The following is a 14669-nucleotide window of genomic DNA, read 5'->3' on the forward strand; positions in this document are numbered from 1 at the left end:
CCCGAGGGCCGGGGCTGGCGGGGGGCCCGGGCGGCGCGGGGGGCCCGGCCGCGGGGCTGCAGGAGGAGCAGGACGAGGAGGAGGAGGAGCAGCAGCGCGGCCCGGGCGCGATGGACCAGTGCGTGACGGTGGAGCGGGAGCTGGAGAAGGTGCTGCAGAAGTTCTCGGGATACGGGCAGCTGTGCGAGCGCAGCCTGGAGGAGCTGATCCAGTACGCGGGAGGGCTGCGCAGGGAGATCCTGCAGACCGAGAGTACGTGGAGACCCCCACCCTCCCCCCCTTCCTCTGCCGAGGGGACGCGGCCCCGCTCCTCCCTCCGGGGAGGGGAAGCCCAAAATTTGGGGCGTTGTGGGCTGGACACCCCTCAAAACTTCGGGCTTTGTGGGCTGGGAGCCCCCCTAAGGAGAGCCGTGGTTCCAGGGACTCCCCCATCCCGGGGGTTCTGTGCTGGGGGTTGAGCCGGGGGTGTTCCCCCGCGGCCCCCGGAGCTTCGGGGGCGTTGGTGACGGGGAACGTGTGAAGGGTGGGAGCAGGGGAGGTTCAGGTTGGGTATCAGAAAAAGGAATTTCACCCCCAGAGTGCCCGGGCACTGAACGGGCTCCCCAGGGCAGTGGTCACAGACCGGCCTGACCGAGCTCAGGGAGTGTTGGGACAGCGCTGTCAGCCCACGGTGGGGTTGTTGGGGTTGTCCTGTGCAGGGCCAGGAGCCGGACTCGATGGTTCTGGTGGATCCCTTCCAGCTCAGCGTATTCCATGGTGCTGTGATCAGTCTCGGGCCTGTCCCGCCTCGTGTGCGCTGCTGGAGAGGTTTGTTTGTTCGTTCCTGGTCAGCAGGTCCGGCGTGACCCCGCTCAGCGCCTTCACAGCCCTTTATGTTGGCTTCCTCGGGGTTGGTCGTCCCAGGGGAAGTACGGAGGAAATACGGCAGAGCTGACCCGTTTGCTTTCCCCCCTCCACTCCCCGCCCCCATTTCTTTTCTTTTTTGGTCTCTCTTTTCCTGTGTCCCTGAGTTGTGTTCAGGGTAGAGCCGCGTTCCGCAGGAGGTAAACAAGCCTTGTGTCTGTGTCACGGCTGATGCCGGGCGCTTGCGAGGGCTGTAAACACGGGGCGTTTAAACCTTGCGAAATCCCGGCCATGGAGGTGGTGCCGTGTTTATTGGAGTGGGAGGGAATGGAGAGGCAGCTGAAGTGATTTACCCAAGGCCATGCAGGAAGCGAGTGATGGCTCAGGGCTTAAAAATAGGAACTTGCAGGCTCCCGAGACCAAACTTGAGAGCAACTGTGCTGCTGCTCTGCTTTTGTGTTTGTTTGGTTGGGGGAGAACGTGTTTGCCGTGGTTCTGTGTGAACACCGGTGCAAAGCTCACTCAGGAGTGTGGATAATTCCAGGAACACAAGCAGGAGTGTGCTGGAGCTGCTCTGTGTGTACCCAGAAGTTTCTATAGAGAGCAAACATGGAATTCTGGTTGTGAGGAGTTTCTTTGGGATGAAATAAGGCTTGGTCTTTTTGGCATTGCTTTGAGCTGTGTTTCAGTAAATGTTATTTGTGCTGTTTGAAACAGCCTGGGCTTGGGCATTGAGGGCAGTCACTAAAATGTGTCTTCACAAACTGAGGTGCTGACCTTGCCTGGAGAGCTGTGTGTGTGACCCTCACTCTTGTGTTGGTCTTTGTTGGGCTGTAAAGGTTTGACTCTGACATCCCTGTTGCAGCTCCAGAGCTTTTACTCTCTTTGTAATGAACTTAGAAGGTTCCAGTGAGTGATTCCTTCAGGGTCCTCGTTGGGTTTTCCATCCAAGCTTGGATTATCAGTTTTTAGCAGTGTCCAGTGAAGGCCTTGGACATAACTTCAGCACTTACCAAGTGATGCTGTCCCAGAGAGCACATCCCAAATTGAGCTTTCTTTTAATAAGTGCTCTAGAATGAAGCCAATACATTGCTAGTGTACCCTCAGACATCTAAGGACTCTTCAATTTTGGCATCTGAGGGTGAGCTGGATTCATAGGGGTCAAATTTCTTAGTATTTTCTTTTTTCTTTAACATGTTATTTGTAACTTTCTGCAAAGAACGGGTATTTTCAGCTTTTACACACTATCTTGAGGATTTTTGAAAATGGATGGAATTGAAAGCAACCAGACATCTTAATGTGGAAGTCTAATCCAGGGCTATGAACTGCAGAAATAGGCTCCTGGATGTAATTTCAAAGGAAAAAAGAGAAATGAAAGCCCTCACTGCTGAAGAAGATGTTAGGACAAGATCTGAGAGCAAAGATGTATGAAAAGACCTTAAATAGGCACTGGATATAAAAAGGAAGTGGGTGGAGAAAAAGAAACTATTAGAAACTGCCTTAACCTCTAAACTGGTTTTCTTCTCCCCTCCTCACAGTGTATTAAAATGTCTAGAGCTGATTTCATGTTAAAGCTTAAGGGCAGGCCAGCCCTGTGCTCAGGCCTGTGAATGGGAAGACAAATTTGTTTTTCTTCTCTGTTCTCTTAATAAATCTGTCTTTCTGGAGTAGCCAAGGCTTGCGTGTTCTTGGATGGTATAAGTGTGTCTGGCTGAGTAAACTTGGCATTGCACTCTGCTCTGTGCTCAGTGTTTGTGGGCCAATATATTTCAATTTTTTTAAATTGTGAGTGTGCACACACATCACAGAGAGAAGCTGTCTCTCTGTCCTGTGAACCCTGAATTACCAGGAGGGATGGCTGCAGGCTTTCTCCTGCTGATTTAGTGCAAGTGGCTCATAGTTTGATTGGTGCTGATAGAGAGGGGTGCAGAGAGGAAACCACCTACAGCTCTGATGGCTTTTCCTCTGTAGACATTTTCATTGCTTTGCTGGAGTTGGATTTCTGCTACAATGTCAGCGGCCAATAATTCACTGCTTTGCTTGGGGCAAAAGCAGGCACCCACGTGGGTTGTTTGGGTTTTAGCTTAATGGCTTTCAGAAAGTTGTATTTTAGCCCTTCTGTTTCTTGGGGAGTGAGTATTTCCGTTTTGCTTCTTGCATAATCTCTGGCTGGTCGTTTTGCCATGGCAAAATTCTTGAGAGAGTTAAAGATCCTTCATGTTACTTTAAGTGTTTGTCATAATAATTAAATAGTGACTAAGAAATAATGAATATTCTCGAAATAATTTTGGGAGATGAACTTTTTGGAATAGTTGAGTGGAATTTTCAGTTTTAATTTGGGATGCACAGAATCACTGAAGTGACTGTTTCAGTCCTATTACTCCTCACTCATATGCTAGAAAAAAAAACACAGAGCTCCATTAGCCTTTTGCCCAGGAGATGATCCTTGGCTTCATGGGACTGGGGGGAGAAAAAAGCGTGGTAAAGGTTCTTTTTGTTCTTAGAACCCATGGCTGTTGGAAAAATGCTGTTGAAACTTGCCCAGCTGGGGTTTGTGGGGCTGGGCAGGAGCTGTTTGCTGGTCAGAGGGGGGTGGCTCAGTGTGTGACAGTGTCAGCAGCAGCGTTCACAGGGTGCAAGAAGGAAGGTGCCTAGAAAAAGTGGCTGTGAAATTATTATCTACTCCCTATGATTGCAGTTTTTCCTGGATTCTCTTTGCTCTCTCCAGAAACTGGGCTCTTAACACGCTGCTGAAAGCAAAGATGTGTTAAAATATGAAATCTAAATGGAACAAACTTAAAAAGTGAACATGTTTTCCATAAAATCCTTCTTCTAAAGGGATATTTCGGTGATTTTGTTTTTTCACGTGAAGGCTTTGGGTCTGGAATATTAGGGAGACATTTCTGAGCTGCTCTCACACTTAAATTAGCCTTCACATGCAGTGGAAGGCTGCTAAGTCTGTGTCCCCAAAGGAAAAATTCCTCATGTAGAATGAACTTTGAGAAAGGAGTGACCTTCAGAGGTAAGACTGGAAGGGAGATTTTTCTTGTATTTTCTAAATCAAAAGCAGAAAGAAAGGACTGGAGTAAAGCACCAAAAATGTAATTTTTTTTTTCTGACTCAAGCTTCTGAGTGATGTTTGAATCAAGGCACAAAGGGTGTAAGCTGTGAGATGCTGTGATGTGGTCAGGGGCCTGTAAACCTGTCCTGTTTATTATTTTCTTCACAGAGTGGGTCATGCAGCGGTGAACCTGTTGGACATCAGCTAAGAAATGTCACTGTTTCTAGAGAATAAATCTCATGACAAGGGCCACAGGTTCTCCACGGACAGCTTCTCATCCACTGAGGGGGATTGGAGACTGTTCAGAGCTACTGCCACAAGTCAGGAAGCACAAGTTTCCTACAGCTCAAACACAGAGTCCAATAGCAGGGGGTGACTTGTGGGGCAAGAATTAATTGGGCCATCATTAATCTACATTTTGCTTGCAAACCCTGTTGAAGTTAAACATGATGTTCTCATGTACCTTTAGGGGCTGTCTAAAAGAAAACTGATCCTGTAGTAGCTTCAGTATCTTTCTGTTACTTCCTTAGAGATTTGTGAACTGAGTGTTACTTTGAGATGTTTATTCATCTGCTGTGACTGAGACACATGAGACCTTTACATTAAATTTTTAAACTGTTGTATTTGTTCAGTGTTATTGTGCACCCAACTGGATTCCTAATTCCACAGGAGAGTTTTCATACAAGTGAATTCCTGTATGTCTGCCTTCAGTTGAGCTGATCTTGCTTTGCAAATGCTCTCTAGATGGCATTTCTTTAATACCACTTCTTGTCTGTTTATGCTGTTGCATATTAAGAGATTTGATAGTACCGTTTGTTTGTAACAAAGTTGGTAATTTTCCTCTCTTTTGTCTAGATCAAGATGGGGACTTGTCGGGGACGATTTCACTTGTTATGACGCAGTGTTGTAAGAGAATAAAAGACACAGTGCAAAAACTGGCCTCGGATCACAAAGACATTCACAGCAGTGTGTCCCGAGTTGGAAAAGCCATTGATAAGGTATTTATTTTGTGCTTTGACTGCATTATCACATTATAGCACAAAATTTGGATTTTTGCTATAATTAATCTGAACTAAATACTCTGTCAGCTGCAGAAACAAAGGCAAGCCAGTGGGCAGCACAGAACTTGCTTTCAGAACTCACTGCAGACAGCCTATTCCTTCTGGGACTGCTCAACTCTCCTGAATTCTTACAGAACATACCCTATAGATACTACAGCATGTAAAAATATGTTGTGTTTTATCACTTTAGCAAAATGTTTTCTTCAATGACTGTCTCAGTAAGAAATACTGTTAGTTTTTATATGTGTGTATAAATATATATTTCTAGCTAATTGTCAGTAGCAGGTAACTCTAAAGTGCCATTTTGCTGTGTAAGTGGCTGCCCCATCCCTGGAAATGTTCAAGGTGACTTTGAGCAATCTGGTCCAATGGGAACACCCTGCCCATGGCAGGGGGTTGAACAAGATATCTTTAAGGTCCAACCTAAAACATTCAGTGACCCTGTAAGACCAGAGAATTTTTTAAGAAAGGCATTTTGTACCTCTTACAGGGATGTTACTGTTTTTTTGAGGTTAATTTTATAGCAGGGCTCTTAATGAGCAATAGAGGAGATTCAGCATCTCACAGTCTCTGTGTCTAAATAATAGATAGGGCAGCTTATCTTAGGTGCTTTACATATGAGGTATCTGAATTCCAGGTTCAACAATAACTGTGATATGAATATTATTGTACCTATTTTTGTAGGTAACTATTAACAATTCTTTGAAATGATACAGAAATGGTGCTGCATGTATACTTTCAGGCCGTGCTTTTCACCCTCTCTGTTCTCTTATATAAAAGCAGCTCCGTGTGCAGGGAGTCTGATACTTGCTGTTATGTACATTTTGTGATAGCTTCACATCAGAACGTGGCTCTGACAGGGTCTAAATATTTGTTCAGTACACAGCACTGATTTATCCTTTGGGAATCTCATTTAAACTTTGGTAGTAATGATAATCTGGTAAAGCATAATGAAACAATAATGAGATGAAGAAACAAAGTACATAATGCTCCATTATTAGGCAGAATGTCCATGAAACTTGTATTTTTTGTTTATATCTGACTGACCATCATGGAGAGTTCAAACTTTGTACTAAAAGCTTTAATCCACATGTCACTGTTATCCAAAGCTTAAGGATGCATCTGTCTCAAATCCTTGGTGCTGTATCTAAACCAATTAACTAGAGTAAAATTCCATCCTTATTACCAGCTTGAAGCCTGAAATAAATCTATGTAATCTTGTCCTAAGTTTTTAAACTTTCCAATTCTGCTTTAGCAAGTGGACTGTGTACAAATACACTTCCAGGTTTAGCCATGCTTTCTTCATTTAAATCCTCTGAGGTAGAACAGCCCCAGGTTGTATGGAGAGGGTGTAAGTGTTCAGTGGAAATTGGTGATGATATTTCTTATAAGCCAAAGAAAATGCTGGCAAGTGTAATGAAGCTTAGTCTTGAGTCTGATCTCCAAATTGCTGTTTCAGTTATCATGGGAATAGTTTTTCCAGTGTTCTGTCCTGCTGTTTTAAGTTTATGTAGTGTATTTATTTGAAAAATAATAGATGTAAATAAAAACATTTTTTTTTAAATTTCAAATATGTTGCTTGGTAAAATAGTAGAAAGGATCCCATTAATCTGCTCTGTTCCTGTTGAGTGTCAGAAGGGCTTTTTCAGTGAAGTCTTCAAAAATGAGCTCAACTGGCTGTGTGCAGTGTGCTTGTTCCTCTGGATTTTCAATCTCAGTTACTCTCTGTGGTGTTTGCATTAAAAAATTAAAAGCAGTGGGAACTGTACAAGTCCCCAGTTCTGCTTGTAGCAAAGGATGTAGTTCTGTGAAGTTCAGAGCACAACTTAGGACAACTTGTCTCCTTAAATTTGTCCTTGGTGGAATTTTTTTGATTAGTTTTCCCCAACTGTAGTATCTTAACGGGCCTACTTTAAAATATACCCTAGTCTATGCCTTTTTGTCAGATGAATATGTGTAATGTTTAAATCCAGGTGAAATGTAGCATTTCCCTGAACTGTAACATTTGAAGCAAATCTTCCATAGGTACCCAATGCAATTTCCCTGTGCTGCTGGAACCTGCCAGCAAAGTCTTTGTTGGTACTGGAGTCCCAAACTGGAATTGCCCTCCCCCATCCCTTCACCATAATATACTTAAGCTTAAACAGTAGAAGTAATTAAGTGTAATTTATGTAGTGAATTGATTCTCAACACATTCTGGTCAAAATCCTGCTGCTTCCAAAATAAAAAAGTTATTAGAATTTTAGGAAGCACAGCCCTCGCCTTGATTCGTGAGACTGGAGTTCTGTTTCTGTCACATGTAAGTGCTCACTTATTTTACAGACAGATTACCATCTCCAAAACACTGCTTATGGTCTTACTAACCATGCATGCTCAGGCACAGATAAATGGCCTGGTTTGAGATTGGGAAACATGCTAATACTGGTACCCATTGCATGTGACACAGCCAAATGGTAGCTGCTGTTGCATGTAGAATCAATAGACTTCCTATTTAGCAAGCTTGGGTTGTGAAAGAACTTGCTGCCATTGGCACTATTATCAGCCATTGGCAATTTCAGGCTAAATTTCTTTTTTCCCCGTATTGGGGCAGGGTTATACCTACATAAAAAGTTTAGTCTGGTCAGTTTTAAGTTATAGTAGTTGTGGCTTGTGAACTTGGATGGGCCCTAGACTTGTCTGCCTGCAGAGTTCACTCTGAGAACAGAAACCCTTACAGCAAAATGAAGTTCAAATTTGGCATCAAATACATTAAAGTCTGAAATGCCAGAGCTTTGGGTGTTGTTTGGGAAGTTTATCTAATAAGCTAAACCTCTTTTCATGGCAGTCCTATGTGGATTGCATGCTTCTGATCCACTAAAGGCTACCCTGTCTTCCAAAGAGCATTTTCTCCTTTGAAAGGAAATGTTCGCATCCAGTTTTTTCTGTATTGTACTGGCAATTGCTCTGCTTCCAGAACTCATCGTGCTGCCGTTGTTCAGCAAGTTGTTATCAGGTAGCTCATTCATCAGCGTCCCTGTAAATCAGTCAGTCTTCTGGAATGATTTGAATTCATCCCAAAGCATGTTTGATGGGCTGGTAAATGTTTTCCCTCTAGGAGCAATCTGAGTATGGTTAAATACCTTCATTTAGGAAAGGTAGTTCCTTCCATTTCCCCCCTGAATTTTATATCTGTTATAAGGCAAACATTTTAATCCAGTCTTTGTTTTGGGAAAGCAACCTTTTGCCTGAATTATTGTTCCTTTCATGTAAAAACTTGTGTATGAGCACACTAAAAAACTTTACTGAACATAATTTGTGTTGCTGTGAAGAATTAGGCTACATAAATACAGAGTCTTTGCAAGTTGAGATTTCTATTATGTGTAAACAGATTGAACAGAGAAAATAAACAAATATTTTATTTGTATTTTGGGTAAGAATTCAGAAGGGAGGAATGCACAAAGTAATCTCAGCTGAGTAACTGAGGAATAAAACTGTCCTTAATCATCATCCTTTTTCATATCCTGTTGTTATGGTTAACATGGAGAGTTGTATGTTGGTTAAAAAGGTCCATCTTGTGTTTGTGAGCATCTTGAAGTCATCACATTGTAGCAGTTATTGGTAATGTGCTGTACATTGTATCAATTTTGTATTTAGCACATAATACTGTACATTTTGGCCCCAGGCTTGCTAATTAAGCTTTTAAAAAAGATGTGCTCCTCAGGAATACTAACTGACACAGAGGTTATTTTGTGTTTTTCGGGGTTTTAAGCTTTCTGGAGTTTTAACTTGCAGAAATGCTTTTAACTGTTGAAATCTTATTAAACCCCACGTGCTGTCAGATAGCATACTGTAAGCTTTTACAAAACAAAACTGAGGGTTGTAGTCACCAGCAGATCCTTCATGCGTGACAGTTGTGAAATATATAAGCCAAAGGCAAGTGATAATTTTTTCTGACATGTGGCAGTCACTCACTGTAATCTGTGCAGTCAGTTCCTGAAGCTCCTCAGGACCCAGAGGAGGCAGAGCTGTAGAATCCCACATTTAATACAGACCTCGGAATCGTTTAAAACAAACGAAAAAAAATTATTGGAATGAGAAGCTGGTCAAGACTGGGTTGGTCAGAGCATGACTGAGGTCCTCAGGTTGAACGATGGGACTTCATAACTTTATTTATGTGACTTGAAAAGATCTAGTGGTGGGGTTTTGTAAAGGCTGGTAGGTTTGCTGTTTCGAAAGAAAATGAGCATTTTGTGAGAGCACTGAGCTAATTAGTTTCACCATCTCTGCCTCTGAGCAGTGAGAATGATGTGATAATGTTTGAGACATAGGAGCAGCTTCACTGGTTGGTAAGTGTCCAGAAGGATACAGTTTCTGCTTAGGGGGTTGTATCATTGCTAGGACTTGGATTTGCTTGAAGCATAACTTGTAGTCAATTATTTTTAGATTAATAATGATCTCAACCTTGGAAGCTAGGTAACAAATGCAAGCTTGTGCATTCTGAATCCTATCTCATATCCTTTAGTGCTTTGTTAATGGATTTGTGTTACCTGCTGGTGGTGGTTGGACACTGAGACCAGAGTCAGCAGTGGTGGTGAACCTTTAAGGATTTGAATGGTTGGCACAAATAAGAGCAGTATTACTTAGTCTTCAAGATGCTTACATTTTTCAAGATACAGCTTAGAGGTGAACAGCATGACAAGGAGCTTACAGGTTAAGACACCCCAGTGAAAATGTTATTAAATGTGTGGTGTGAATCAATGGCAATAATTTAAATGCTCACCTCACTCTACCATATCAGAAAGGTGGAAAAGTCAGTTTGCTAGACTAAGGTTAATGTTTTACTGAAAGTTTGCTGAGAGCCCTGAAGGAAGCAGTGGCTTTGGAGCTGTGTGGGCAGGGATGAAAAGGCTGTCCCTTTTTCATGATGACACAGAGCAGCATCAAAGGGGATGTAGAGGCGCTGATGAAGGAAATTAGTAAGTGGTGAGTAACAGGAAGGTGCAGTGTGAAGTTGAGCTGTGCATGGGAAGATAGCTGGTACCAGCTGGGTGTTATCTGCCCTGCCTGCTGTGACAGAAGCCTGTGTTTGTGTGAGGCTGGTGTTTCCATGTTGTGCTGGGCTGTGGATCCTCACAGAGCCAAACTTCTGATTTCTGAAGCTCCTTCTTGGGAGAGAGCTGTAGTCATTAGATCAGGCAGCAAGCAATATACTGAGTTCTAGATCCTTTATTTTGCAAGAGGCTTGTTTTAAGCAGTGGGTGAGGATTTTAATTAAAATTAACCTGCTTGCCCTGATCATAAAACATGTTAGCAGTTAAAAATCCTGGTTTATGTCTTGGATTGGAATAAATGTTGCTGTCCTGCTGCCAAAAGGCAAAGTGCCAAGCAGTGCCAAGTGTTACTGAGGAGTCAGCGTGACAATCTCTTTAGTTATTCCTGGAATATGTCCGTAGGCCACTGGCCTAAAAATACGTGGCACTGGGATCATCTGGGTTAGATCTAAAGAAGATCTCTTGGATCTTCAAAGCTCATCCTGTTGTTGGGATGTTGGGGTCATCAGGGATTTGAATTTCGTTGTTTGGATGTGTGGAGAAGTGCCTTTTTTGCTTTTTCAGCATTGCTTGCTCCCCAGATGTGTAAAAAAATCCTGAAGTTAAAGCTTTTACTTGCAGTTTGGTGTGCTGTACTGACAGAGATACATTGATGACTCTGTCTTGATTCTAATAGAGGTGATTTTGTTTTCTGTTCTCTAAACATTTTCAGTTTTCATATATAGAAAAAGCCATTTCTGCAGATACTTCCTTCAAAAATCCATCCTGGACTGGAAACCCCTTTATAAGTTAATTAGATTTCTAACTTTCTAGCTAAACTTGTAATTTGTTGGTTTAATTCCTTGTAGTGACTAATATTCAGACTTGAAAGGAGCAAGCTAAAAGATTTCTTCTTCTTCCTATACAGGAGGTAATGAAGGAAGCTGACATATATTTATTTCACCTTGGAGATAATTGAGGGCCAGCTGAGTAATAGGCAGAAGGCATCAGGGTGGAGGCACAGGTGTCCTGCATGATTAAAGAAAAATGATGTGGGGTGGTTTGTTCCAGCCTGTTAACTGTTAATTTGTGCGTTTCAGAATTTTGACTCGGACATCAGCAGCGTGGGCATAGATGGGTGCTGGCAGGCTGACAGCCAGAGGATCCTCAATGAGGTGATGGTGGAGCACTTCTTCAGGCAGGGAATGCTGGATGTAGCTGAGGAGCTTTGTCAGGTAACAAGTGTGGATGTTGAAGGTTATGCACTGAGGAAAATGAAGCTTTGTCTTAGCTTCCTCATTTGAATGTTTCAGGTGGATATTTAAACTGTCAGATAACCTATTGGTTTTCATGCTTTAACTAAAAAGTGCCCTTTTTTTTTTCTTTTCAGGAATCTGGTCTGTCAATAGATCAAAGTCAAAAAGAGCCATTTGTGGAGTTAAATCGAATATTGGAAGCATTAAAAGTTAGAGTTTTGAGACCTGCACTAGAGTGAGTCTACTCATTTATTTTCCTCACTTTTTAAAAAAAATGCTTTTAACAGTTCTTTAGTTTTTCACTTTCAATACTCTCTTTAGTATATTCTGGTGTGTCCCTGCTTGTCCTTTGAGAGGGGTAGTTACTGAGTGGATCTTTCCTTTTCCATCCCCTCTGTGTCACTCCTCATGGGAAGTGATTAACTAAATGTCTCTTTCTTAGATTAAGGGTTCACTTTAATCACTTGTGGTACTGCTTTAAGGAAGAAACACCACTGGGAGGAAAAGTTGTTAGCCAGTGATGGTGCTTGACCTTCTCTTGGATCATTAGTGGACCTTATTTTAAGAGGTCCCATTGTGAAGGATACCAGGACTTATTAAAGGTGCTGGGTACCATGAAGCCTTTGGGGTGAGCAGAACTTGACTTGGGATCAAAGTTCTCACTTGTCCTTCAGTCACCCTCCCTTTCCAGACAAAGCACCAGAGGCTGGGAAGAGCTTGGGGCTGACAGTGACACTTGTTAATGAGATTCCTCCTGAAAAAACATTAACGAACCCCTTGAAACTCCCTCATCCTGTTTTTTTTCAAACTTTTCGAAGCTTAGGTTGGTCTCAAAAGTAAGAAAAATCAAAACACAATAAACAACCAACCAAACAAAACAGCCTATCTTGAAATTGTCATTCTAAAAATAAAAACGGTGAAACCAAAACAAATTCAAAATTTGTCTTTCATTCCAGAGGCTAAATCATATACTTGAGATAGAATTTTTTGCATTATTCATTTAAGTATATTTTCACATTAACAACATTTTCTTTTCCCTTTTACATGAACCAACATAGGTGTGTCAGTTGAGCATTTACTGGCATCTAAACTAAGTGCGGGGACACTCTGATATTCAATCCCTGGTGTTCATTGACTAAATCCTGGGTAATGCCTCTGGGTCATGCAAAGTTTGACCTAAATAGTTGGTCTTTGAATCTAGTTACACAGGTGGAAAGCTGGGGTAGTTTATTGCTGTTGAATTGGCTAATTGAAGGGAAGCAACACTGATATTACAACTGAAACAAGATTTACTGCCAGCTAAACCACATACATCTTGTAGTTCAAATAATAACAGAGCTGTGAAGGATAATCCCTGAGGAACAGTAACTTGCTGTTATGACTGTTCCCTTGAAATCTCTAAATTCATTTCAGCTCCAGTTTGCAGTGCTTTAGGCCTTACTCATTGCTACTGACTCGTATCATGTAGTTTCTGCAATGTGTTAAATATTTTTCAAACAAAGGAGAAGGCATGGTCGTCCCTCAAAGGAATTTTTATTTTCCAGCTGAACGGGCAGACAATAGGGTGTATTGTCAGCACAGTTTTTGTGTTGGTCTCCCTCTCCCCGTCTTATTTCTGTGTATAATGTTTATTCTGTTTAAGCTGGACAGTGCAAAAGCTGTCTGCCTCTCTTGGCTGCTGCTGGGCACAGAGGAGCCTTATTTACAGTGGTGCTGCTGATGTAAAAAACATGGCTCTTGGGGAGAATGATCAACATGTGACAAAATGTCATGGTTTGAGCTCTCTGGCTAATGAGGTAACCAGTGCATTAACTGCCCAGCTATCCCACAGAACTGCTGATGCTTGTGAAGGTATTTCCCTTTTATTTCCTGGCAGACACAGGTGTTCAGCAGGAGGGATAGAAACCAGTGCTGTGTGAATGGCCTCCATGTGAACAGAGAAAGTGGCACTGTGCTCCTTGGGCTCAAATTGGCACCAGTGAATAAAGCTTCAGCATGAAGCAGCTCCAGAGTGGCCCATTGCAGGGTCAGGCTGCTGACAGTGGTGTTGAAGCAAAGTGTCACGCAAGGATGATTAATTACAGTCTCCTGAACCAGGAAGTGGAGTTTAGCAGGTTTTATCCATGCAAAATTGTGAAAAGCTGGGATTAAAAGGCAACCAGTTTCTCTGGCTCTGCCAGCTCTCTCTGCTTGTGCTCAACTTCCCTCAGTGCTGGAAACAAAACAAACACAGGTGGCTCCTGGTCACTGCCATGGGAAGGGAGTTGTCAGATTTATGACTTTTCAAAAAGACTTTCAAAGCCCTGCTGAGGTGATGGAAATTAGTATTTGTATCTAAAAAAAAACCCGCAAAAAAGACCCTGTGTTTGTTATTCAGGTTTTCATTCTAATACAAATTTCAACACTTAAAAATATGACCTTTCAGATTTAAATAGAATGTGACTGGCCATAACATTTTTATTTTCCCTTGTGGGATATGGAAGTTGACTTTTGTAGAGGCCTAGTCTGGCCTTGCACTCTGAGCTGTGTAATCTCTGCATGCCTGCAAGATCCCATCAGCTTCCAGTGACTTCTCTCAGTGTAGTTTGGTGATGGGAAGGGAAATCCAGTTATTTTTCAGGGTGTATTCTGGTCCTTCAGAGCCCAGGTTGGGCCTCCATGTGAGCTCCTGGTGGAAATGACTTGGAGGTTCAAAGCTTTGCCTGTAATCCCTCTCCCTCTCCCTCTTCTCTTCCTCTCCATGTAAACAGTAAGGTGTACAGGTCCTGGTATTTGCTGGGTCCTTGGGGTATGATTTAAACTTAAGTTATTCTTTAGTAGGCTTTGTTAAATTAATTTTAACAGCTAAATCCCACGTGGGAGCTGAAGAGAGTCCTGTGTACCCATGGTTTGCAAAGTACAGTGTAAACTTTAAAAAAATTCAGATGGATTTGAGTCTCAGAAGTGAAAACACTGAGTGTCATTTTGAGAAGAGGTAGGAAGGCAGGTGATGTGATTACTAATAATTTTGGGCAGTTGTAGAAAATATGTGGATTGAGTGTTTCAAATCTCCCTTGCTGGTTTTTTGTTTTTCTGTTGGAAATAGGAACAGCATGTCCCAGACCAAGCACCTCAGGCCTTGCCTCTGTGGTTGCTTTCTTCTGATACAAATTTGTGCTGCCACTCAAAGACCTAAAAATGGAAAGCCTGCCTAAAAGCTAATTTGGAAAAATAGACTCGACCTCAGCAAGATGAAGATCTCTGTCATGTGGGTGCAAATACTGGCAGGGAGAGGATGGAGGCTCTTTTGATGCAATAGAGATTAATATCTCATTGATGGCACTGTGGACTAGTCTTAGTGTTTATTTATAATAGTTTTTTGTCCTTCATCTGCTTATTAGTCTATGGTTGTTAACCTCAGGCTCTTGTTTTTGTAGCTGGGATTGTACTTTTATTGCCA

General features: G+C 42.4%; 1 protein-coding gene across 1 annotated transcript in view; it reads left to right on the forward strand.

Moving 5' to 3' along the window:
• The window catches only part of RMND5A (required for meiotic nuclear division 5 homolog A), a 25130-nt gene continuing 10461 nt past the window's right edge, over positions 1-14669 (forward strand). Inside the window, exons 1-4 of the mRNA XM_068188974.1 lie at positions 1-252; positions 4760-4902; positions 11075-11209; positions 11365-11465. Coding sequence (XP_068045075.1) covers positions 111-252; positions 4760-4902; positions 11075-11209; positions 11365-11465 — 521 coding nt within the window. The 5' untranslated portion in view covers positions 1-110. The remainder of the gene's footprint in view (positions 253-4759; positions 4903-11074; positions 11210-11364; positions 11466-14669) is intronic.

This window comes from Anomalospiza imberbis, chromosome 4 (genome assembly GCF_031753505.1).
Source record: "Anomalospiza imberbis isolate Cuckoo-Finch-1a 21T00152 chromosome 4, ASM3175350v1, whole genome shotgun sequence".
Lineage (NCBI taxonomy): Eukaryota > Metazoa > Chordata > Aves > Passeriformes > Viduidae > Anomalospiza > Anomalospiza imberbis.